Source organism: Cyrtonyx montezumae, unplaced genomic scaffold, assembly GCF_038088225.1.
Source record: "Cyrtonyx montezumae isolate F1298 unplaced genomic scaffold, pur_monq_1.0 scaffold_3, whole genome shotgun sequence".
Lineage (NCBI taxonomy): Eukaryota > Metazoa > Chordata > Aves > Galliformes > Odontophoridae > Cyrtonyx > Cyrtonyx montezumae.
In genome coordinates, this window is record NW_027072034.1 from 29,623,788 (window position 1) to 29,649,227 (window position 25,440).

The 25,440-nt window shown below is 37.6% G+C and overlaps 1 protein-coding gene across 2 annotated transcripts; it reads left to right on the plus strand.

Annotated features, from left to right (window-relative positions):
* The first annotated feature begins 75 nt into the window (after nt 1-75).
* Nucleotides 76-23,604, plus strand: TMCO3 (transmembrane and coiled-coil domains 3). Of its 2 annotated transcripts, XM_065741066.1 has the most exons (13): nt 76-256; nt 1,721-2,263; nt 3,946-4,125; nt 6,994-7,185; nt 7,969-8,097; nt 8,779-8,871; nt 10,072-10,258; nt 11,094-11,211; nt 11,705-11,900; nt 17,776-17,926; nt 21,169-21,248; nt 21,743-21,892; nt 23,477-23,604. In XM_065741066.1, the coding sequence occupies exons 2-13, from the start codon at nt 1,817-1,819 to the stop codon at nt 23,588-23,590; spliced, it is 2,037 nt and encodes a 678-aa protein (XP_065597138.1). In that variant the 5' UTR covers nt 76-256; nt 1,721-1,816; the 3' UTR covers nt 23,591-23,604. The 2 variants fall into 2 exon arrangements, with proteins under 2 accessions (XP_065597138.1, XP_065597139.1); XM_065741067.1 differs by lacking the exons at nt 17,776-17,926; nt 21,743-21,892; nt 23,477-23,604.
* Nucleotides 23,605-25,440: the final 1,836 nt, after the last annotated feature.

A 25,440-nucleotide genomic window follows, 5' to 3' on the forward strand; every position in this document is an offset into this window, starting at 1 on the left:
GCGGCCAGGCCGGCGCCGCCTATCAGCGGCCGCGCTGCGGGGAGAGGAGCTCGGGGCTCGGGGCCCTACCGGCAGCGGTACGGCCGGAGCGGGGACTACGACTCCAGTCGTGCACCGCGCCGGGAGCTGCCGCCACGGGGAGGTAACGGCTCTGTGCCGCGCCTCCCGCCGCGCACGGACTACATCTCCCGCGCGGCCTCGCGCCCGGCTCCTCCTCGCCGGCCCCTTCCTCTGCGCGGCCCCGAACCGCGCTCAGGTGGGTGCGGGCGCGGGGTGCGAGGGAGAGCGGGGGACGGGGCCGCCGCGTGTGTGGAGTGGGAAGCAGACCGCCTCGAGACGGCTCCGGGGCTTCATCTGCGTGGGTGTCCGGGAGCGGTTCTGCACCGCAGGGCGGTGGGCGCGCAGGGCAGCGCTCTCACGCACAGGGTTCAGATTTTAGGTGGTGCTGCGTGGAGCTGGGAGCTGGGCTCCGTGGGCCTTGTGGGTCCCTTCCAGCTCTGTGGATCTTATCCGCTCCGTTCTGAGCGCGGCGTCTGCTGTGCGCTTTTAGAATGCGGTGCTTCAGTGGCAGATGCGCGTTTTGTTACGTGTGGCTTTGCGTAGGGGGAGCTGGCTTATATTTCGATGTTGTGAGATGTTTTGCAGTAACATCAGTGGTCTTGTGGGCGCTGGGAGGTGGAAATTGATTCTTCTTGTGTTCTGCCCTGCTTGGGTAAACTATGTAGTTTAAATGTGGACGTTGAAGTCGTTTCTGGGAAATAAGCCTATGAATGATACTGATTTTACTGTAAGTGTTCTTATAAGTCTGTTTTAAAATCATGAGGACCAATTAGTGTTGAAATAATGCCTGCAGACCACTCGGCCTTTCACACTGAGGTCTGTGATCTAAACTGACAGTGTACAGAAGTCCAGGAAGCTCCGCTTGTGTTTTTTCATAGACTCCTAGAATGGTTTGAGCTGAATGGGACCTTTAAAGGGCCTCTAATCCAATCCCCTGGCAATGAACAGGGACATCTACAGCTCTGTCAGGGTGCTCAGAGCCCCATCCAGCCTGACCTTGAGCATCTCCAGGGACGGGGCACCCAACACTTCTCAGGGCAACCTGTGCCAGTGCCTCACCATCCTTATTGTAAACAGCTTCTTCTTTATATTCAGTCCGAATTTCCCCTTTTAGTTTGAAGCTTGTCCTTTTTCACTGTAAAAGTGTTTTTTTTTCACATGTATAAGTATAACTTAATCTCTTCCAGTTAAGATTTGTTATGTTTTGTGTAATTGAATGTGCTGATGCTAGGGAGACTGCATAAACAATAATTGAGTGAGATACAGTTTTTTTAGATAATGAATCTCTCATGGTTTTTGAAACCTAACACAAATGAGGAATGCGTTCTGGTGCCAGGTTGAAGCACAACAACCAGTGCCATCACAGTGTTATATTTTTAATGACTTTTATTTAATCTAAGAAGAAGCACAAATTAATAGCATGTGAGACAGCTAAACGTTCTGTTCAGTGTTTCTAAAAGAAGGAAAGAGGCAAGGAATAAACAAAATCTCATCAATGACCTTGGGCTGTTCCTCAGACTTGCTGGCATTGACTGAAGGAGCCCTTCCATTTTCTATAAAAAATTGTAGTGTAGAATGCGGTCTTTGGTTTGCTTTATAATTTGTTTATCTGCTGGCCCAACATGACCAAGTTTGATAAATGATTGGTACTGTCTTGCAGCACGGTGTATGTACTGGAGATGCAGAAACCATGTAGCAGAAAGCTCTGAGCAGTTGCGTGTTATCAGTTCCTCCCAACAGCAGTGAGAAGATAAGAATGAAGGTGCCTGGATTTATTTCCCTATGGACGATGGCTTCACTGCTTTGTGGCCAGTTAGGAAATGGCGCGGAGCACGAAGATGTAGTAAAGCACGCAATCAAGCTGCACCGTGGGAAAGGAGCTGTCATTGCTCAGCGAAAGCAATGGGTGATGGAGAGCTGCAGAAAACTGTCTGGTCTTCTCCGCCAGAAGAATGTTGTTCTCAACAAATTAAAAAACGCTATAAGAGCGGTTGAGAAGGATGCTGGGCTGTCAGATGAAGAGAAACTTTTTCAGGTGCATACCTTTGAAATTTTCCAGAAGGAGCTAAACGAAAGTGAAAACTCAGTCTTTCAAGCAATCCACGGCCTCCAGAGAGCTCTACAGGGTGATTACAAAGACGTTGTAAATATGAAAGAAAGCAGCAGGCAGAGACTGGAAGCCTTGAGAGAAGCTGCAATTAAGGTTAGTTACTCTCCACCCCCACTGTGGCTATTACTAGAATAGTAATATTTTAATTTCATTGTGATACTTTATTCTACACAGATAAGTAGATCTACATGAAATTGCAGGTTTACATTTTAAAATAGTTTATGAATGAAATCAGGTGTGTTTGTTCCCGTTCGTGAAATCAGAGTTCTGGAATAAATGTAAGAACTTAGTAGCAGCCCATAGTTCAAAACAAAGCAAAGCATAATTGTGAAACCTACATCAAATGCTGTGTTGAAAGAAGACAAGAGGTGAGTTGTACACAGCAGAGTTGTACTGCATAAACGACTGGGATTTTTTTAAAGAAGAGGCTGTTCTTGTGAAAGGGAGCTAAAGGAGGAAGTGTAGTTAGGCAGCGTAGAGAGCAGAGAGAAGAACCTAGGCAGGGCAGCTGTCTGAGATGCATGCAGACCTTATCAGGTGGTGGCAAGAGGCTGCTGCATACAGGAGAGTGCAGTGAACAGTGAGAGGAAAGGCTGATGAGAGTAGACCTTAGCATGCAGACTGAGGAAACTGGAGCAGTCTGTACAAACAAAGACTGGATTATGATAAATCTGCTAATGACTAGCTTGGCTTCGTGTATGTTCCAGTGACTCAGGATGACTTTGATATTGGCAGTTAACAGCAGTGTCGGCTTCTGGTACGTAGAAATAGTAGACATTGCTCCGTTTCTTTTTTTCAACTTTTAAAATTTTTGCTCTGAGTTCTTCACATAGCAGCAGTGGAGCCATCCATAATCTTTTGTTTCACTTACCTAATTCTTGGCAACAATAAAAGTGTAAAACAGAGAGAGAGAGATCTGTAGTAGAGCTTGAATGTTGCTTCTTCGTTGCCCGCATAAAGAGGCTTCTGTGCATAGTGCTGTTTTAGAGGTGTGTCCTGTCAGAGCTCAACTTTTGTTGAGATGAGTTGTGTAGGCTTTTTTTTTTTGTATATAAAGAGATTTTTACTCAAGCAAGCAGTCTTTTATGCCACTCCTTATGCCACTTACATGATTGTTTAAGCAGTATTTGTTGCTCTAGTTTGCTTTAGAATGTGAAATAAAGGGGGAGATGATGGGCAAGTGCATGCCAAAGATGAAAATTACATACATGGATTAATTTTTGCTTTCAAAAGACACACTGGAACAAAACTGGATCTAATGTATGTTTTTGTTGCTGTCACGTTTTTCTGATTTACTCATAAGATATTTTTCTAAGGAGCAATTAAATGGAAAACACAGATGACCGTAGAGGATACAGGTCTTGCTCATTCACTTTATTTCTGTAGAGCTGAGGTATTTGAGAATTGTTAGTATCAGTGAGTATGTATATGATACATTTCATGCTGCTTCTGCTGCTGGGAAAGAATACAGCAGAGTCATTCGTGGCAGGGGAGTGTTGAAGACTCCTGCTGCCTGACTTTGCTCAAGGAACTGCATGGAGGTTCTGGAAGCAGCAGCAAAATCATACATGCCTTCTATCTGCTTCAGATTTCTTGGTTACCCACTACTTGTTCATTGATGGAAAAGACAAGCTCTGCATGGATGCATCCTCCTCTAAATTTACTTTTTTAATCTCTAGTATGATGTTTTACATCAAAAGAAGCACACATTAATGTCAGTGTTTTGCTACTTAAAGGCCTGGCTAGCATTTTATCTGTGTTTTAAAATTCAACAGGAAGAAATGGAATACGTTGAACTCTTAGCAGCAGAAAAGCATCAGGTTGAAGCCCTTAAGAACATGCAGCATCAAAACAAAAGCCTGTCGATGCTCGATGAAATTCTTGAAGACGTCAGGAAGGCAGCTGATAGACTGGAGGAAGAAATAGAAGAGCATGCTTTTGATGACAACAAATCTGTAAGTGAGATTTTTGGACTGTTTTCATTCATGAGCATTTGGATTTATGTTGATATTTGCATTGTAGGGGTATTTGTCTTGTCTTAGGTAGTTGTTAGGATTTTAGTCACTACTTTGACAAAACAAACAGGAAGAAAAAAACACCTTTTGGCTCTACATTTGTTTTCACTTGCCAAGAAGAGAAAGCATTTAGTAGTAGAATAATTGCTTGTTAAGAACGAGTGCACAGGAATAATTATTCTTTTTCTTATAGATTTCTCTGCTTTGATTTGGAAGTACTCCCTGTAGCTACCACTTAGAGTGACAAGTGTATTCCATCTCACTGAGACAGCTTATGGGAGTTACAACTCTGGGATGGTGGTATAATATTTAGACTTCACGGGATATAGAGTTGCAGTGTGAAGTGCAGTCTCCATTTTTATTTTTCACTTTGTTGAGGAAGTTATAGGTGAGCAAGAATCCTTGCAGTTAGTTTTCACAACCTGCAAAAAGGTGTATTGTTCAAGGTAAGGACTTCCACTTCTGACTTCCTCTGTTTTTACCACCATTTTCATTTTCTTTGTTTTCTGTGTTGCACAGTGGACAGTGTCCCTCAGGTAAGGCTGTGTGTAGTTTGAGCTGGGGATACATCAGTTTATTCCAGTGTCCCACTGTGCTTTTCTAGAGGCAGACCCTCAGTTGGTCCTTATTAAATAATCATGGGTTGCAGTTTTATTTGGCTTCTTCATTTTAAAGATTTTTGTTGATTTGCAGGTTGTCTTATAAAACAAACGTAGCTTATGAATCTGCTGAGGAGGAAAAACTATTGTGCTACAGGAGAATCAGGTGGGCTTTATGACTGTACTTTCTTAAGGAAAAGTGGAAGTAGCTTTTTGTCTACACAGACAGCCACAATTATACCTCCAGGTAATCCTACCTAGCAGGATTGCCAGAGGGTTAGGGGAGAGCTTTTGCTAGAGTGCCCTCTTCTGTAACGCTGGGATATAGCAGCCGATTTTAGAGATAAAAAGAGTACTGTTTCATCTGCAATAGCTGGTCATTTGGGGGGAAAAAAACCAGCTTGTTCTTCTTGTCCAGTGTGTCTCTTTTGTTTTTTTGTCTTATATTACTAGTCATGAAATAAATAAAAGGAATAATGAAGTTCAAACTAGAGAGCTGTTTACATCTCTATCTTTGTAAGGACTGTGTAGCATATTTTCTCTTAAGCTAAAAGATGAAAAAAAAGCTTTAATAGAATCATCAGAAATCTGTTACAGATTACTATTATTATTAAAAATATATTCTAATAGAGATGTATAACTGATAAAAATGGAGGAAATAAAAGAATATGAGCTAATGTACTTAATAGAAGACAGCAATTTTTGTGCACTGTTGCATAGAACACCCCTTCAAGAATAGTTGTTTTAAGAAATAAAATCCTGAAAGTAATTGTTTTGACATCATGTCTTCAAATTTGTTAGTATTTTTTCAAAGCATTGTGAACCTATGCCATCTACTCTTCTTGTTCTCACTGTGGAGTCTGTCTTTTGTGAAAGCAAAAATCCACCATGATATCTTCACAATATATGATTTATAAATACATTACACAGGAAACAAAGGCTGATTTTTGTAGTTTTCTTAATCTTGCAGCATTTTCTCTGTATTCCTAATATTGTTTCTGAACTAGACTGAACTTCTCTAGTGGATGAATATATTTATCCAATCACATCACCTTTTATAAGGTCCTTGATATAATTTAAATTTTGATACAGAAAAGTTTTAGGTCCTGTTTACATGCCTACCAGATACAAAAGAACATTTAACAAACTCTTTATGAATTTAGAATTCCATGTCTTCAAAGTGGATGCTTTGGTGCTGATGTACTTCATAATGTAATTTTGTTTTGTGAATGTTATCACTGATAACTTCAGATTCTCAAGATGATACTTGAACAGATGTTGCCTTATTGATGTTCCAGTTTTCAGGCAGAGTCACAGTTATCTCGGGAGACTGCACTTAACAGTTATTTTCTTAAGTGAAAATCAGTGTATTTTAAATTGTGGAATCAGCATTTAACACTGTGCTCTGAGCTCTGTTTTCACTGTGGTGGCAACGAGGTTGTGGAGGAAGGGGTTGGGAGTGTAGATAACAGAAAAGCAACAGGATTGGGAACCTGTTGTGTATTCCAATTAGAAACAGTTCTTCGTGAATGCTGCCTGTAGGGAAGCCTTTCTTCTTTGTTCTGATACTGTGAGAACAGTTTGCATGTATGTGACATGCAGCTGCTCTTGCTTTCTCTCATCAGCTGAAAACCTCATTTGGTCTTTTAGACTGGGCAGTGGATACTTGGTTCTGCAATGCAAAATAGCCTGGTAAGTAAGGAGCTTAGGGAGGTGAAAGTGGAATAGACATTAAGAGGCAGGTCATAGGAGAAAAGCGGGCAAAATACAACTTCCATAACTTATTAAAAGAAAATGGCCACCAGCCTCTCATTCCAACACTGAAAAATGCTGATGTCTTGGTTAGGTATTGTACTTCTGAGTAGCTCTGCAGACTTTAGAACTTGTTTCAATTTCCCACATTGGAATTCTACAGCTTTGAAACCCCATCTTTATATACATACAGATTTTTCTTTTTATTAGACAGCTTGGCGAAAGAGGCATAGAAAATTGGTCTGGAAAGTCTCTCATTGATTACAATGAAAAGCAAACAGCATTCGCAGTTATGAACGTCAAGTTTTGATAAAAAGGCTGAAAAGATTTCTATAAAAAGAAGCTGCAGTATTTTTAGTCAACATGAACACCTGGAGCAACTTCAAGCACAGCTAATACTCGTCATTGTTAGTGTAGACTTCACAGATGCACGTCTGTTTTTGTTTTTTTCTTACAGGTAAGAGGTGTTAACTTTGAAGCAGTTTTAAGGGTGGAAGAAGATGAAGCCAACTCCAAAAGAAATGCTTCAAAAAGAGAAGTTGAGGATGACTTGGGTCTTAGTATGCTTATTGATTCCCAGAACAATCAGTATATCCTTACCAAGCCCAGAGATTCAACCATTCCTCGTGCTGATCATCACTTCATAAAGGTAATAATTGTAGAGATGCTCTTGTGATTTTTTTTATAAGACTCCCATCAGTTTGTATGCTAATAGTGTTTTATTGGGCTGAATACAATTTCAGGTTTGTTTTTTTTCCCCCTATAAAGCTACCCTTACATTCATTATTTTCCCTTTTTCCTTCTGAACTGGCCAGCATGCTCCTAATCCTAGCACAGTCTTCACAAGACTGATGATCATACCACATAGATGCTCTCTGTATTTGACTTAACTTGTTGCTCCTTTGGGGCAGCATCCCTTCTCTCTGACTGCACAGTGTTGAAGCAAGCTACCAGTTTACTGGTAAGCCACTTGCACGTTGTCACTACAGAGAATTTATATATTCACATACTGTGGTAAATGAATGGAGGCTGCAAAATGCATCAGTATGTTATTGTATTTGTTCTTTATGGTGAATAACTGAATTGAGAGTTTTTTTTAAACAAAATGGATCTGTTTCACTGTTTTGTTTTAATGCAAATTGTCAGTCTCTCCAGCAGCCCTTAGATAACTGTATACTGAAGTTGATCAGAATTCCCCCCCAACTACTTACTGCTTAAGGGTTAGTACCTCGAATGCTTTATCTGCAAACTGTAGTGCTTACACCTACAGCTGTGTTCAGATAAGTTTACTCAAGTTGTGTTTTGTTTTCTCAGGCAGTATTCTACATTTAATTTTACAGTACCACTTACCTTTTGAAGAGTAATAGTCCCTAATTTCACCACTAATTTCTGTATGTTTTATACTAACATGCTTGTAAATTTTACATATTAGGATATTGTGACAATAGGAATGTTGTCTTTGCCATGTGGCTGGCTGTGCACAATGATAGGATTGCCAACTATGTTTGGATATATCATCTGTGGCGTACTGCTAGGACCATCAGGGTTAAATAGCATTAAGGTAAGTGTGCATGTTGTTTATTGACTAGTTGCATTTATTGAAGTTTATTTCTTTACAGCAATTTTAAAAAGTGGTATGTCCAACTTCGAATGCATGTGTTTCAAGTAGTGGTCTTGTGTGAATTAACAAATTGTTCAGCCAACAGGCACAACAGATTAAATGTAAATAGATAAATAGATGCTAAATATCTGTATTAAATAAGTATCCTCATAGCTGTCTAGAAATTACTGTCTTCATGATCTCAACTCTTACATGGACTCTTACTGAAATTGACTTTGGGCTCAAAAGTAAAATGTGTAGAAATTGTTGGTTTTTTTTTTCCCTCAATCTCAGATTAGAGGAAAAAAAGACTAAAAATATACTCTTTCGAACTTCCATGTTCTGAAATTGAAAATAAATAATAACCTTTATGTAGTACATGTCTTTTGCATTAGAAGGTTGACCAGTTAGATTGAGAAACAAGTTTATGTGGTTGACATTAGAAAGATTCAGCCGTGGATTTTCAGAGACTTAATATGAGGAAGTGGGAACTACACTGCTGAGGGAACTTCTGTTCTTATATTACTAGCAACTGAATTACCTATGGGAACATAATGAGAAAATATTTGTTTTGTAAGTATACTTATGATTTGTTTTATAAGTAGATTGCTATGTACTGATGTTTATTTTATCTTTTAAAAGTCTATTGTGCAGGTGGAGACATTAGGAGAGTTTGGTGTATTCTTCACTCTCTTTCTAGTTGGCCTGGAATTTTCTCCTGAAAGATTAAGAAAGGTATTTCTTTATAATACTTCTCTATTACAAGTTTTAACTACTAATGTTTAAGTTACCAGTTGTATTTCAGATTTTACGTGCTCCCTATGATATACTACTTCATTATTGTACAGTTCTGAAAAGACAAATATGACACTTGTCTTAACTTTCTGGAAAGAATAGAATGCATTAATTATTTGGTGTCTCCTACAAACTTTACTATTCCTTTTCGTTTTAGTGGAATACCTTAGTGGCTAGAAAAATCTCCCATGACTTATGGCAATCCATCTCTGCTTTATTTTAACATGCAGTTGCTGTTATGAAGTGACCAGTGATGTTTGTCAGTACTGTAATTTAAAAAAATCTGTTTAAATACTACATACTGAATTGATGATACGTGTTGTACTGACTAGTAAGCTGATTCTGCAAGTATGTTAGCACAATCATCAGTGTTAAAGGTACAGGTTGGTTTTGATCTTAATTAGAAAAAAGAATCTAAAAATAGTGTTAATAATCTAAGTTAATCTAAGATAGTTAATGTTAATCTAATAGATAGATAATGTTAATCTAAGATAGTGTTAATAGTGGAAAATACTACAGAAGGTGTGAAGCCTGTATGTTTTTAAAGAGTTCTTTCGTTCCTAAATTGATGGTTGTGAGTTCATGAGACTATAAAAGCTTTCTTTGAAATGTGTTGAAGTCTGAGCATTCAGATTATTCTCTTTAGTCCATCCAAAGTAAAAAATGAAACTCACCAAGTCAGAGTTTCTTAAATAAGTACTATGCAAACTGTTACTAGACTACAAGCAACTTCAGAATCATGCATGGACTGTTTTGAATTGGGCTGATGGTATTTATAATGCTTTACACCACTCCCTATATTTGTTTTTTTTTTTAATCCTTAGAATCACACCAAATAACTTGTCTCTCATTTGATTTTAATGTAATGTAGCCCATGGTGGATCTTTGACCCTTGATTTATTGCTTTATGAGCTCTGGGAAGTATACTTAATGAGCCTTCATGAGGTAATGAGCCTCCTGGCCTAGAAAATTATCTCCTAGGCATAATATCTTTAGAGTTTTGGGATGTGTATGATGAGAGCTGGTTATGCCTGCAGCCTAGCACTGCAGCCCCTGATAGTGCAATTTTAACTGCTTATTTGCACTGAAAATCTCTGTAATGTGTCAAACTTTGTAATAAGAACTTGTTTTCTTCCTGAGGTGTGGAAAATATCTTTGCAAGGACCCTGCTACATGACTGTTCTGATGATTGCCTTTGGTTTATTGTGGGGGCACTTGCTCCAAATCAGACCAACACAAAGTGTCTTCATTTCCACTTGTTTGTCTTTATCAAGCACACCATTGGTGTCAAGATTTCTTGCAGGTACTGTTCGAGGAGATAAAGAAGGTAAGTATGATTTAAGTATGGGCTACCATAGTATCTACATTAAAATTTGATCAAAGTGGACTTTTTAATATCATAAGAGAAACTAGTTTAAAAATGAAACAAAAACAGGACATTATCTGGTTTGCAAGGGATTGTACTCCTTTAGCACTAGTCAGTGTTATGTGTATTCTTGTTATGGGGTGCTCCTGTTTCTTATGTAGCCAGGCCTTTTTGGATAAAGAATGGGGTTAAAATCAGCACAATCTGTTAAAAGAATTGGCTTTCCTGGGGTCCTGCTGCTTTTTAAGAGGCTACCAGATAAGACCAATACTAACAGACATTGAGGCAGAAAGGCTAACTGAAGTAATTCACATTCTTTTCCTGCAGGCTAAGACCAGCTCTGCTAGTCTTTCAAAGATAGCAGCTCTTCAAATAAGTACTTTCAAGTGTTGTATTGCTAGCATCTCAAAAAGCTCCTAAATGTTTCCTCTCAACTGTATGGCCAACCTGCTTTCTTCCCCTTAAACTTCTCTCATCCGCAGTGCTGTAAGGTTTTATTGTTTTCCTTCTTTCCAGAATACTCCTATTCCAATGCCAAAAATTCAGTGTTTATTTTCCATATGCTGGCTCATGTTAAATTAGTTATGCCTGTTATTCTGCAGACTGTAAGCTTCTGTAAAGAAATACCAGTAAATGCATAACTAGTGCTTAACTGCAAAACAGATTCAAGCTTTGTATGATACTTTGACCTCACCTCATTGAGAGCTATATGTAGCCTGATTAAGGCACGGTAGATTTCTGCAAGCATTAATAGATTCTGATAAATGTTTCCATGACTGCTGTGTTTGGTGTGCAGGGGATATTGACTACAGTAGCGTACTGCTTGGCATGTTGGTGATGCAGGATGTGCAGCTCGGTTTATTTATAGCTGTTATGCCTACACTTATTCAAGCAGGAGTGAGCACGCATTCCAGGTAAAAACAATCTTTCCTCCCCCTGGCCTTTACAATTTATTATATAGTTTGCAAATGCAAATGCAACAGCGTTACCTTTAGTGTCAGTCCACTAAAAAACAGGACTTTGTTCTCTCAGTTCCCTTCACTGTGTTTGTCATGTTGTATGAGGATATTCTTTCTGCTCTAGCTGCCTTAGTCCTCTCTAACTTGTAACCTGAAATTTGTAGAGAAAACTGTGTTATTTTGTTGCTAATTTCTTAGTTATATTACTGATTTCTTCAGATTTTATTCTGTAAAGGCATTTTTTACAAAGACTGTGGGATAGAATTATTTGTCCTGATGGTTTACTCTGAAGAGCAGTCAACAGAAGTCTTTTCAAATCAACACGGAAGTAAACTCTTACTGTAGGCAGCCAATTTTGAGCACCTGTGGAATGAGATCTTTTCAGTCAAGGAAAAGATCAGGCAAGAGAGCAGTTGAAAGAAATGTTCTGTTTGTTCTTCTCTTCCAGCATTTTCAAGGAAATACTGAGAATACTGATACTGATTGGCCAAATTCTCTTTTCTCTGGCTGCTGTTTTTCTTATGTGTCTTGTTATAAAGACTTATCTCATAGGACCATATTATCGCAAGTTGCATGCAGAAAGCAAAGGGAATAAGGAAATCCTCATTCTAGGAATATCTGCATTCATCTTCCTAATGTTAACGGTAATTTTTTCAATTAATAAAATGTTTTGATACCTGTGGTAGAGTGTACTGTATCAGTGTCACAAAAGCCATCACAGTTGCTGGTATTGCATCTCCACGTACCTTTGCAGTTTAATTATTTGGCTTTAAAATGTTTTAAGACAAATGCACAGATGATTCATTTGTCACAACACAGTTAATACTTAACTACTTCAACTTGTATGTCAATAGATTGAACTTCTGGTAATTTCTCATATGCTGTGAGAAAATAGCTACTGTAAGGAACATGATTACAATTTCAATTTGGGGATACTTGCTATTTATTTGAAAATAAATTAGGATGGGTTTTGAGATACTGATAGTGGCTCATGGTGACTCTTAATAGTTCATTTTCAATGGCAAATTCTTGACATAGGTTTTAATATAAAATAGCTTTTTTTTTCCTGTGGGTAATAGTTGAAGTTGAGAAAGTATGGAAATGCCCAAAGGTTCAGATACTTTGCCTGAACTAAGGTGTATGAGATTTTTATGCGTGAAGTGGGTTGTACTAGAAAACTAGAACTTCAGAAGTTGTAATTCTCCAGGATACAGGTCACATCCATTGATTTTGATATCTCTTTTGGGTTTGGATTATTTGGGTCTGGATCTTCCATACACTGGCTTCTGTCTCACATTTCAGTCCTTCAACAAACTCTTCTGTTGGAGAACAGACTGTGACAGCCAATGATAATGCTGTGGGTTTGAAACTCCTTTATCCTGCTTGTGCAGATTTTTATGTCTTCCTTGAGAACTTCTGAGAAAAAGTATCAAAAATGTTCCAGTGTTTGGAGCCTTTTTTGCTAGTTGTGCTTACTCAGTTATTGCGGGGCCAATAGAGAAAGAAGTTAGTGAGAACATACCTTTACAATTTGTTAATTTTTAAGTGTGTTAAAAACAGCATCCCTTTAAACAGCTGATCATATTCCAAACACAAGTGCTGTTTAATAAGAAACAAAACTATTTTCTCCTTTTTGCTTTCTAACAAGCAGACATAACATTTGTAGAACAGCTTTAATAAAACCAAAACTCCATGTAAGTCACATTAAACACTGTGGTATCTAGAAGCACATCATCTTGCTTTGATGAAAAAACGGTCTGTGTAGATCAATCTGATAGAATTGGGTATATTGTGCCCAAACTGACATTGAATGTGGAAGGAGTTGGTATATGTGACTTGCTGTAATGTATGTAAACAAACCTGAGGGAGAATACTTTTGAGCATATTGGATGCATATCACAAAAAATTGAATGCTTCTTCAGTGTGAAAAGTGTTTAAAAAGAAACAGTGCTTTCAAGCAAAAGCAGCTTTCCTTTTAAACTTGATAAATAATGTATTAAAAGGATTAGTACAAAAGGTACTGCATGTAACCTTGGTAGACCAGTTTCAGACACTTTATGTTCTCTGGTACAGTTGTATTTATTACAGTTTATAGTACAAGCTGTGGTTTGAGCTTAAAGGGGAAAAATATGAAAAAAAGAAGAAACCTCCACCAACTACATGGTTGTGCTATGGAAAAATTCGCCAAAAAGATCCGGAAAACAAATCTAAATTGTTGTAGACACCCTATTATTTCAGGAATAAAAGCATGGGGGGCAATCTAATTTGAAAAGGTTGCATGAATTTGAAAAGTATCAACTTTTCAGTTTTTGGGTGTCAGGCAGGAAAACAATTAAACTGAAATAGTGCTTGCAAAGATCTTTCTCCTTAAAAAAAAAAAACAAACTGAAATATTGACAGAATTTGTATAATTATCTGTACATGGAATTTTGCACATCTGTATAGTTATGAAAAAGCTTTTGAAAGGCAGAGTAAGAGAATGTATATTTTTGCAGCTTTAACCAAAGAAAGCTCTGTGGTTCCATTTAGGAAAAATTGAGGGATGTTTTTAAACAGAGTATTTTAGCTTTCTTTCTAACATATGAGAGATTCTGCAGGCCACATCCTTCCCAATACATAACTGCAGAGACAGTAGTTATATGGTGGTACTTCATGCATCCAAATACTTCTGTGCTTCTGCATTGAAGACCGTGTCTGGAGTTCACCTGAGTTTATCTCATGTTGGGATTCACACGTAACCCTAGCACGTGTAATTCACATTTTATGTATATATAACAATTTAGTTCATTTTACTTATTTCCTATCCTTTGAAATCTCAAATGACAAATTAAACGAGAATTGTAGTTTCTGTACCAGTAAGGGCAAATTCTGTGCAACTGTATGGGAAAGCAAGGAGGATAGGGCAAAGAAGGTTATTGCATGGCAGTGTTTGTAAGCAATTGCAGTGAAAATATTATTATCGTGTCAATTGAAGAACTTTCTGTAGGGAAATGACCTTTGAGCATTCCTTTTGATTTCTGATCTGCTTGGTTCGCTTGGATAACATTACAACTCGTACAGTTTGAAACTAGATCTTAAATACATCTCATCTTTGTAAACCAACTTAGAGTAAAAGAGATACAATACATCTCAATTATGAACTATTTTACTAAATTTTATAGATTAAGATACCTATTTCTTCCTTTCTTTCCAAAGAACTAAGTGAAATTTCCTCCTTTTTTCCTCAACTAGTTGGGCATGTGGGCTCAGAGTGTCAGGTGCCAATCCTATACAAGTCTAGCTGAATTTTGATACGCATCTTTAAATCATATACCTTATCATCAGTAACAGAAGTTCAGTACATGAGAAGTTGAAAGTTCAATATTTAAGCTTTGATTTATGCCAGTTCCGCTTTCAAAGAAAGCGAAGCTTGCTTCTGGTTTTAAATACAGTCATAGTGGATGGATGGCTAAGCTGGTGCTTTTATGTCAAGATGTACATGCACTACAGTGACCTGAAGAACGTGCCATGTGTCAACCAGGGTGTTGGCTAGCTGGGGGTGTAAAAACATCATCTGTGATGACAACAGCAAGGAGAGAGAAATTGGCCAGCTATCTTTACATCTCAAGAAGTGGAAAACATAGCTGTGTTATTGTAGTGCTTTGTATAAGAAAATGTGTACTTTTTCCTGCAGTCTACCAGGGAGGTAATTCCTTAGGTGCTGGAGTACTTCCCAACAGTTCATAACCTGCTTTTGAACTCTTTTCTATCAAGTAAGGGGGGAACATTAAGAAAGAACTGTAATCTTACATTCAAATTAATTATTTCATAAAATACATCTGAGATGGAATTTTAAAAGACTCAAAAAAATATTTCAGTTCTCATTAAGGCTTTTCTTCTTTAAAGTGCAAGTTTAGTATTCATCTCTTTATCTTGGATACATTTAAGTTATGAATGCCCCAAATATTAATTCATTTATTTCCCTGAGGGATTTCTTTAGTTTTACGAACTTACCCCATTCATCAGGCTTCTATGATGATTAAGGAGTAGCAATAAGATATGCAATATTAGAGAGCGTAGGCAAAGCAACTGCTGAACAAATGACTGAAATTTAACTGGAACATGGCACAGCAGTAATGTTTATTTCTTCACTTATTGCTGTGGTAGAACATTTGAACATAAAAATCCTATATTCCCGTGAGAGCAAAGCAGTCCTCTCTGAATTAGGAGTAAAATGGGACCTTTGAAAACAAATGAAAGCTAAATTATGCAGACATAGAAAGATGCAAATTAACAAAAGTTTTCATTTAATTTTGAGTGGAAAAGCTTTCTGTGATGTAGGAGTCTAGAAGAGGATAGAACACATCTTGGGGAATAGTAGTCAGTAGAGCCCTATTCAGCAAAGCAAAGCATTAAAAATGGCACAGGCAGTGAGGGAACACTAAATGCAAAATACTTTTCAAGTTTTGCTTGTATTGGAAATTTTGTTGAGACTACTTTTTGCTGATGAAACACTCTTCGTTGTGTGTGTGCATTATTTATAATAAACCTTGACACTACATATTTAGTTGAGGAAAATTATCCACATACTGATAATGTTATTGCACAACCAGAAACGAGGATGGGAATAAAAAAGTAGTGTTGGTGTAAATCTAGCTGTAAATCCAAAGAACAGACTGGAGGAAGTTGGGTGTGGTTAGGAAAATACCTTCATTTTGCTTTTGTTGTGCATGCTTGTTTATGCTTTCTTGCCTTCTCATCCACCTTTTTCTATGTGTAGTTCTTACATAGATAATGTAGACCTGAGGTTGTGTAGTACCTAGTAGGTAAAAATACAGTTATGCTATTCCTTCCTCCTTGAATTCATACTTAGCTTGATTTAGAGTAAAGAAACAGTTTTTGGTTCTTTTGCAGTGGGAGCAAACTCAGATGTAGTTTGCTCTAGTTGTACCTGATGCCTCGGTACGTTTGCTTCCCACTTAAAATGTTCCTTGTTTGAATAGTTATTGTTAAAACAGCATAGGATTACATAATTCTAGTACAAGAGGTGGCAAATCCCTTCTTAAGTGGTAACCTAACCGTGTGCAAGTGAATACTCACAAGATTAGCTAAAAAGGTTTCAACTGAAATGTGTGTAAGTTTATAGCTGAGTAGTAGAAATAATTCTAACTTTACTTCAGGAAGCTATACTGCATCTATCATATTCAGGAATTATGTCTTTCAAAAATGCTTCTCAGAATGTTACTTTAAATGAATTTCATACATTTCTTCTTCTCTCTTCCAAGTAGTTGTGAAAATCACTATGCATCTTTGAAACCATACTGAAAAATCCCTTTTGTTTTAAGATACAAGTGTACTGAAAGTGGTATATTTTACATAGTAGCTGGAATTGATTATTTTATTGTTTTTGCACAATCAGCAACCATTTGCACTGACAGAAGCAATTTGTTTTCTTAAATACCTTGCAGTAAGTTAAAGACGAGTAGCACAAGTGGCATTATGTGATGTGCATTCAGACATTAACACTGAAATACACAGAAGACTGGATTTAATTTTCAGTGGGTTTTTATGTGTTGCTTGTTTATCGTGTCTTTTGTTCTCCTCCGTCAGTTTTGAGTCACTTGAGTGTTAGCTTCGTGCTTGGGTGTAGTGCCATTTGACATAGGATCAATGCTGTCCATTAATGTACCACGGTGTATCGTTGCTTAAGCTAAATTATTATGGGAATAAGTCTTCAGTTGAAATATTCCATTAATATTAATAGAATTGTCCTTTCTGAGTGAGGTGACTGTCCTCAGCAGCGTGGCTTTAGGGTAATTTATTCCTATGAAAAGCGCTGCTTCCTTTTTTAATGTTACAGGCATTGCCTTAAGCAGTTTTTTTGGTTTTTAGTTCAGTCTCTTTGCATGTTTAATCTCTCCCTTGAAGTGCCTTATTCAAATAATAATAAGAAAAGAAAAAACAATGAAGAGCAGTCTGAGTTCTTTGGAATAGGTGCTTCATTTCAGCAGCTTACTTCACATTCATCACTATTCAGTAAAACATGCAAGCACATTCAGGTCCTATTTACAGTAATAAAATGTCTACTATGTCTGCTATATTCTCCCAAACTATACGCTTTTTCTTTTTTTTCCCCCTTGTTTGACAGTTAGAAATTATGCAGTTCTTATGGCTTATTTTTACAGCCTTGGTGTATTGTGCAATTCTGACTCTGAAGCTGTTACTCTCTCCAGTCTGTGAAATCAGATGCCATCCGTAAGAGTGACATAGAGCATTATGATCCAGATTAAAAAGATCATTTTTGTTTTTGTGGGGAAGGAGGTAACACCACGGAGGGAAACTGCTTTTTTGAGTCTTTTGGATAAGTACAGTGCTGCAGAAAACAGAAATAATTCAGCAAAATTCTATTTGTTGTTGAATTTGCATAGGTATTTACTGCATCCAATGCAATGTATAGTTTTATAATTTCACAGTGAAATGGTATATAAGGCCACTTTGGGCAAGAGAACAGTAACAGATTTCCCTGTTATTCCTTGACAGATCACAGAGCTGTTGGATGTTTCAATGGAGCTGGGCTGCTTCTTAGCTGGAGCTCTGATCTCTTCTCAGGGCCACATGGTTACTGAGGAGATTATGGCCTGTATTGAACCAATACGTGACTTTCTTGCCATCATTTTCTTCGCATCCATAGGTAATTTCTAACAAAGCTTACTAAAAATAGTGCTGCCCTACAAATGCAGGGGAAGAAGAAAAGAATCGGTGTCTACAAACTGGGAGGAGGAGGTAGATTTTATTTCTCAGTATGCTGAAGCGTTAAATGATGTGATTGGTTTGACTTAACTAATACTGCATTTAAAATATTAGCATTCATAAGGAATTCCCATATTGTACTAGCAATTTTTGTTTTGATATTAAATTTTGTTTTAATATTTTTGTTTTAATAACTTTTTCACTGTTAATTTTAAAAAGCTAACTAAAATTTTAAAGGAAAAAGAAGTTAAATTTTCTATTTGTTTTTGGGAAACTATCCTCCTGTCTTGGCATTGGATATACTTATAATTTATACCTATTTATTTACCCAACACTTCTTAGAGCTGAGGTCTCCTGGACTGCTTTCAGCTCTAAAAACCTAACTGGTATGCTGGCTGTTAGTGACAGGCCAACACTACCTGGTGATGGTGCTGAAGTTTTTGAGTTGTTGACTGAAGTGTTTCTTCCATCTTAGAGAACAAGTACTTACTGACTCCTGAGCCTAGTCACATAGTCTAATTAAACCTGTGCTCATAGTCATGCATCTTGTCTGTGAAGTTAATCTCTGATGGCCTTCGTGTTGTCAGCAAGGCTTGATGTGCCTGTAGAACAGCCTGGTTTTATTTATGGACTTATCTGAAGTTTTTGCATGGGACCAAGATCTGTAACAAGTATGAAATCTGTTATGGTGAGCTTTATTTTCTCCAAAATGTGTGTGCATGTAGGTCTGTGTATTTATTTTCTCAGAATTGTGTACATAACAGGCTTAGGCTTCCTTTAGCTTAGAGACACTTATCACCTATAGATGCTTACCTCCACAGGATTAGTGTAGAGATCTGTGGTAGTTTGTACTTCAGCTCTTTTGAATAAGGCAATAATCTGTGTTGGGAGGCAGTCCAAATGAACTTCAGGCTGCCTGTCTGCTCCAGAACTGAGGAAGCTGATCCATCAGTAGTGATGAGAGCCCTAGGCTATACTTACAGCTTCCTTTGAAATCTTCAGTTCCAGATATGCTGGTTGGCCCTCTTGTCAAACAAGACGTTGTTACAGGCTGTGTTTCTCTAGCTGCTTTTCATGTACATCATCTCTGAGACCAGACAAAAGTGAACAAGCAACGTGCATGTGATAAACACCAGAGAGACAGAAGCTACTTGCCACTCCGTGTGCACACACATCGAGATTTATTTTTTGTGTTGTTCATCTCTTTTGTTTTGCAATCTCTCTCCTTATTCTGATAATCTGTGTTTCTGCGCTTAGACAGAAATTAAGAAATAAAACAGGGTGTATGCATGCTGACAGAGTAGTACTTGTATAAAAATCTCTGAGCTCACAGTGAAGTACGCATATGGACAAAACATACTGAAGTTGCTGTAAGTATATTCTCTTCTGCATTTAGGAAGAGGAGAAGACAAATCTTAGTTCTATGTGTTTCTTTGGCTCTGCGATGCTACAGAGCAGGGAAAATTAGTGAAAATGTGCCGTGCAGGACAATAAGAAGTTACAGCATTGATTTACAGGTCTCCTAGCCTTCAGCAGAGACAGTTAGAATCACAGAATTGTAGGGGCTGGAAGGGACCTCTAGAGATCATCTCATCCAACCCCCTGCCAAAGCAGCTCCCTAGCCCAGGTTGCACAGGTAGGCGTCCAGGTGGGTCTGGAACGTCTCCAGAGAAGGAGACTCCACCACCTCTCTGTGCAGCTGTGCCACTGCTCCGTCACTGCACTGGGAAGAAGTTCCCATGCACGTTTGTGCAGAGCTTCCTATGCTTCAGTTTGTGACTATTTCCCCTCATCCTGTCGCCACACACTGCTGAGAAGAGTCTGGCCTTGGCCCTTTGCCTCCTGCTGAAGGGTTGAAGGGCCAAGAATGCCACCCTTATTTTAGTTCCCGTTTCAAGGGCTTTTGTGAAAAAGGAGCTTTGAAGATGTACAGGTAAATAAGTTCCTCATACTGTTGGTGATGGACTTAGTCAGCTGGAAGATTCTTCCCGAGCGATTTCAAAGACCGACTTCCCCAACAAGTATTTGTTTTTCTAGGATTTTTAATACTACTCAGGTGTAGTTATGAGCTTTGTGCTCTTCACAGTTCTCATTACCTTGCTTCTTGCTTTTCTGAAACTAGAGCAAGATCTCACCTTTTACTGATTCTGCAGATAAGCTTAATGAAAATGTATGTGTGCTTATTGGGAATAAAATTTGGATGTCTGAGACACAAGGTTCTGACACCTTTCTTTATATTCCTTTTCCAAAAAAACCCCAAAAAAACAGCAACAACAAAATGTAGCAGTGTGACTTCATGTAGTTCCTTAGCTTGTAGACCATACTCAGGGGTTTATGACTTTCCCTCATTCCAGTCAGAGTGATTTTTCTTGGTCAGGTGACTTTCAGTGATTATGTATGAGGGTCATGGGATAGAAACCATTTTCTGTTGTAGCTGTAATCATTACAAATGAAAGTGCTCGTGAGTCAATCATATACAATTTAACTTGTATGTTAACTTGAATGTTGTTAGGGATGAACCAAAGATCTGGCAAGGAGCGTTATAGTCATTAAGTAGGTAGTGTTGGTAGGCACGCTAGGGATTTTGTTTATTTTTTAGAATACAGTCTTGCAATTAAATCTGTTCACTCTGAGAATGATAACAATTACCTATCAGCATTAAACTTTGAAACACTTCTCTACGGGGATATCTAGAATAACAAATCAGCTGTTAATATATTCGGTGAGATCACAACTTCCTTATCTTAGCTTTATTCTGGAAGTTAAAAGTTTATCGAAGCAGTGGTTACAAAAATCCAGAAAATGTGAAATGCTATTTGTAAATACCATTCCAAATACTTCTTGTGAAACATCAGTAGTGATCAGCAACGAACTGCATATGCTTTAAATAAGAGCAATGAAACATACCATAGTGTAGCAGATACCTTTAAAGGGGAAATAGAATACAAAAACCTGTTTAGTACTGGTAAATGAAATGCAACTCCACAGTATACTAATCTGTGAATAGCGTACAATAAAAATATATTGTTTTGGCATTTGGAAACATTACATGTTTTTCTGTTTACTTGTCTGTTCCAATAAACATAAGACATTAAGACTTGGCTTAGATGTGAGTTTAATGCTTGGCAAAAGTTAGTTTTAAAAGAAATACTGAAATAATGGTGGGTTTTTTTTTCCTCCTAGGACTTCATGTTTTTCCCACATTTGTAATATATGAACTCACAGTGTTACTCTTCCTTACGCTGTCTGTGGTCATAATGAAGGTATATATATTTATTTATCTTTAAATAGTCTGAATAATCTTAGTGCTGCATGCCACTAGGAACACTGTACAGAAACCGCACATCCAATACTGCAATAGATACTACATCTTTACTGCAGTTGGAGGAATCTAACTGATAGAATAGTTTGACATGACATTCTTAGAATGCATGTATGTATTCCTAAAGAAGGATCTTTCTTCATGTAAAAGCCAATATGTGGAGAAATGCTTATTTGTCTAATTTTAGGATTTGTGACAAAGTTATCAGATGTTTTATTATAGTAAATAAGTGGTACTTTTTACTCTACTGTGTACCTTTTGACTCTTCTGAGGTTAATACAGATAACATTTAGAAGTCCTCTAGTCCAATATTGTATTTGATGCAATGTATCTTCCACTTTATTACTATTTTATTTATTGTATGTCCTTTGTTTAAAAAAAAAATCAAGGAAACAACAGCACAGCAACAACTCAAAAAGAAAAATGTTTTCAAAGTTTGTCTTGGCAGTGCTTGTCCTTTCTCTGATTCTCCCAAAGACCAGCCAGTACATCAAGTGGATTGTCTCAGCAGGACTGGCACAAGTCAGTGAATTCTCTTTTGTTCTGGGAAGCAGAGCACGCAGAGCAGGGATCATATCTCGGGAGGTAAGCTATTTTATAGTTATTAACTTTGCTTTTTGCATCTCAACATCTTACTGGGATTTTATTTTGCAGTGTATTTAAAACACGCACCAGTTCTGTGGCGTCTCTAAGTTGTCAGCAAATAATCAGCCCATACAAATGGGAACATGCCTGTCCTTGACAAGATTCTTAGTTTGATCTTTTTGGTTTTTTACTCATTAAACTTCTTGGACTTTTAAGTTGCAATTTAACATTTAAAACAGCGTTGTCACAAATGTTTTTCCTTAATTGTTCCTTTGTTCCTCCTTACAGCTTCCTTAGTTACTGAGCAGTGAATTGTAGCTATGGCCTAAGTCGCTAAGGCCTAGAAGCCTATGCTTCTGAAATCTTTGATAGAGCTATAGGAAGAGGTAACTGAGAGCATGGGAATTGAAACTTCAGTAAATTAGAAGTAGAGAGAAGGTCTGGTAAAGTGCAAGTTGACTTAATATTTAAACAAACAAAGGAGCAAACAAGCTTGTAGTCGCTGCCTGTGAAGCTTGTTAATTTTAAATCCTCTGCAGAAGAAATGAGCTTTTAAAGTAATTCTGAAAAATATTTCTTATGAAGGAAAACTTTAACTTACTTTTATATTCAAGTTACAAGAACATTATTCTCTCTGGATGAGATCTGTTTTGCAAACTTCAGTAAACTACAGCTACCAAGATATATTTTATAGTTATCTGTGTATAGCTATCTGTGTTCTCCTTTATGTCTCTGCTCACAAAAATACTCTGCTGGCTGGCTCTCTGAGCTTTGCATTGTGTGAGCAGTAGGCTGTATAACGCTGGAACCAACTCCAAATTAAGCAAGTGTGAAAAATTTACACAATGCTGTTCGCTTGCATATGTAAAGGTGATTCATTTTCATGTTTACTGCTGCATATAATTAGGAGTTATAAATACTGTATGTTTGTATAGGGTTTCAAGAGATCCATACGTGATTACAGAATCAGTCCAAGGGGGCCCACCCAGTGTGTTTGGAGGGAGGCCTTCTGGCTTTCATTTTTCCCGTTCCACCTTCGTGCCATTATCTACTCCATAGGTTTATGTAGCACTGAAATTTCCCAAAGTCTTCTGTTTGAGACCTCAAAACTATTTCCTACTGCCATTTTGTAAGACTCTTTCAGAATATGTAACCAAGGCCTCATTTCAGAAGATGTAAAGTATGACTTAGAGGAATTAGGAATTGTTACTGGTGGCTTCTTTTTATTTTATTTTTTTTAGTGTTTAAAATAGTAAGGCATTTTGCAATTATATATGCAAACCTGAATTGGTTTTGTTATTTCATAAAGTGGCATTTAGCCTTTGACTTGTTGGCTCTGCTTTCAAAGATGACCTTTTAGCTGAGGATCTAAATAATTATTTTAATATAAGTTGTTTTAGTGACTGAATGTTCAAACCAGGTAAGCAGATAATATGTTTGTTTTTCTAACAGCCTGCATAGTTGGATAAGGAGACGGGTGAAGTCTCCTGAAAATACTGTTGAGAAATGTCTGATCTCATCAAACTTCCAATAGTTTCTAAGTTTGCCGTGTAACTGTGGAGAGCTTTTATTTCTGATTTCCAGGTCTATCTTCTTATTCTGAGTGTGACTACTCTAAGCCTTTTACTTGCCCCTGCCCTGTGGAGAGCTGCAATTATGAAGTGTGTTCCAAGGCCTGAAAGACGCTCGAGTACTTGATAAGACTTGCACATGAACAAAGAATTTCCTCATTGCTCATTGTATTTCTATGCACTTGGAAAACAAGAGGTTTTCAGTAGTCCTCTTAACATGCACTTGGTAATAAGCCTTACACTGACCTTAAAACAAAATTCAACACTAAAGAATGATTTGGTTTTAATTGCACGCCTCTTACAAAACTGGCTTTCTCTGACAGATCAGAATCTGACAGAGTATTTTTTTTTATCTGATCAATTATGCAGAGTCTAAATTATTTTTTTAACTATAGCATCATGCAACTGTGTGTTTTGTTTGTTTGTTTGTTTTTTCCTGAATGTGCCTTTTAATTCTCACCCTCCTTTTGGTACTGTTAGTTCACCACCAGGTTTTGTTTAAAAAAGGGTGTATTATGGTGCCTGGGGTATCTTCTTCTATTAAATGACTTGAGACATTTTCGCATTTAGGAACGAGTTCAGTATACCAGTGTAAATTCAATCACAAAACAAATCTGTAATGGTGAGTAAAAGTCTAGTCCTCTATACAAAGAAAAAGTTGTTAGGATCAAACTGTTTTAAGCAGTCAAATACATATTCCAAATGATGCAGCCAACATTGTATGACATTTTGTTCCAAGTTACAGCATATAATGTGTGGGTTTTTTTACAGTGGTAACTTCTGTTTGTGTTAGTTCTTGCATTTATTTACACACGATTAAAATTTGATGGTGAGAAAGGGCGTAACTTAAGTTATATTTGAAGACTGTCAGTGGTCATCCATTCCTGTTCCTAGCTACTGTTACAGTAATTGTTTACAGTTTTGTTTGATTTAAATCAGAAATGAACTTAGCAGATATGGGTAGTCTAATTTCAAGCAAAAAACAAAACAACAAAAAAATCAAGAGGTTGGATGTTATTTATAATACTGTGCATTTGAAATTATTTTGAGTAAATTAATTTGCACAGATCTGGAAATGGCAGCTTGAATATGTATTTGGAACTCCACAACTTTATACTTTGCATTTACATTGAATAAATTGTTAGTCTAAATATCGTGATATTTAAAGAAGCATTGTTTTGAATGTGATCTTCAATGTGCTTTGTTCTTTAAAACATTATAGACAAACAGGATGAGCCTTGTAAAAGCCTATTCTTCAAAAATCGTAGAGTGGGTTTAATTCATAGACTGTAGTCTACTCTGACAATTCAAAAGTCATCTTGAGGTTTATCTGTTTAAAATAATGCTATTAAAATATATTAATGCTTTAGGTCAGTATTATACTGTCATTTGAAACAAATTCTATACCCCCCACATAGCTAGAAAAATGTGTGTTACATAGGTTTAAATTGACAATTAAAATGAAAGTCATCCTTCCACTAGCTGAACAAAGCTTTGGATTGACTTGTGTGTTTTATACTTCTTTCCTTTACTGTAGTAGCCTCAGCTTCCTCCTGTTTTCTCTGACGCGTGCTGGGTTTGTCAAAAGAAGACTCATAGAATGGTTTTGGTTAGAAGGGATTTAAAGGCCAGCTAGTTGCATCCCCTGTGCTGCAGGCAGGGCTGCCCCACCAGCTCAGGCTGCCCAGGGCCCCATCCAACCTGGCATTGAGCACCTCCAGGGATGGGGCACCACAACTCCTCTGTGCAGCTGTGCCAGTGCCTCACCAGCAAAGGAAAAGACTGCCCATAACATCTATAAATCTCCCCTTTTTTAGTTTAAAGCCATTTTCCCTTGTCCTGTCAGCATCTGCCTGTATAAGAAGTTGGTCTTCCTTCTGTTTTTAAGCTCACTTCAAGTACTGGAAGGTTGTAATGGGGTCTCCCTGGAGCAGCCTTCTCCAGGTTGTACAAGCCAATCTCCCCGTGTATTTCTTC

Bases quoted from the DNA above. Each gene is read 5' to 3' on its own strand.
- TMCO3 (XM_065741066.1), top strand. From the start codon at position 1,817: ATGAAGGTGCCTGGATTTATTTCCCTATGGACGATGGCTTCACTGCTT. The intron at 7,186-7,968 runs GTAATAATTGTA...TTTACATATTAG, and splicing joins CTGATCATCACTTCATAAAG to GATATTGTGACAATAGGAAT. The intron at 8,872-10,071 runs GTATTTCTTTAT...TTTCTTCCTGAG, and splicing joins CTCCTGAAAGATTAAGAAAG to GTGTGGAAAATATCTTTGCA.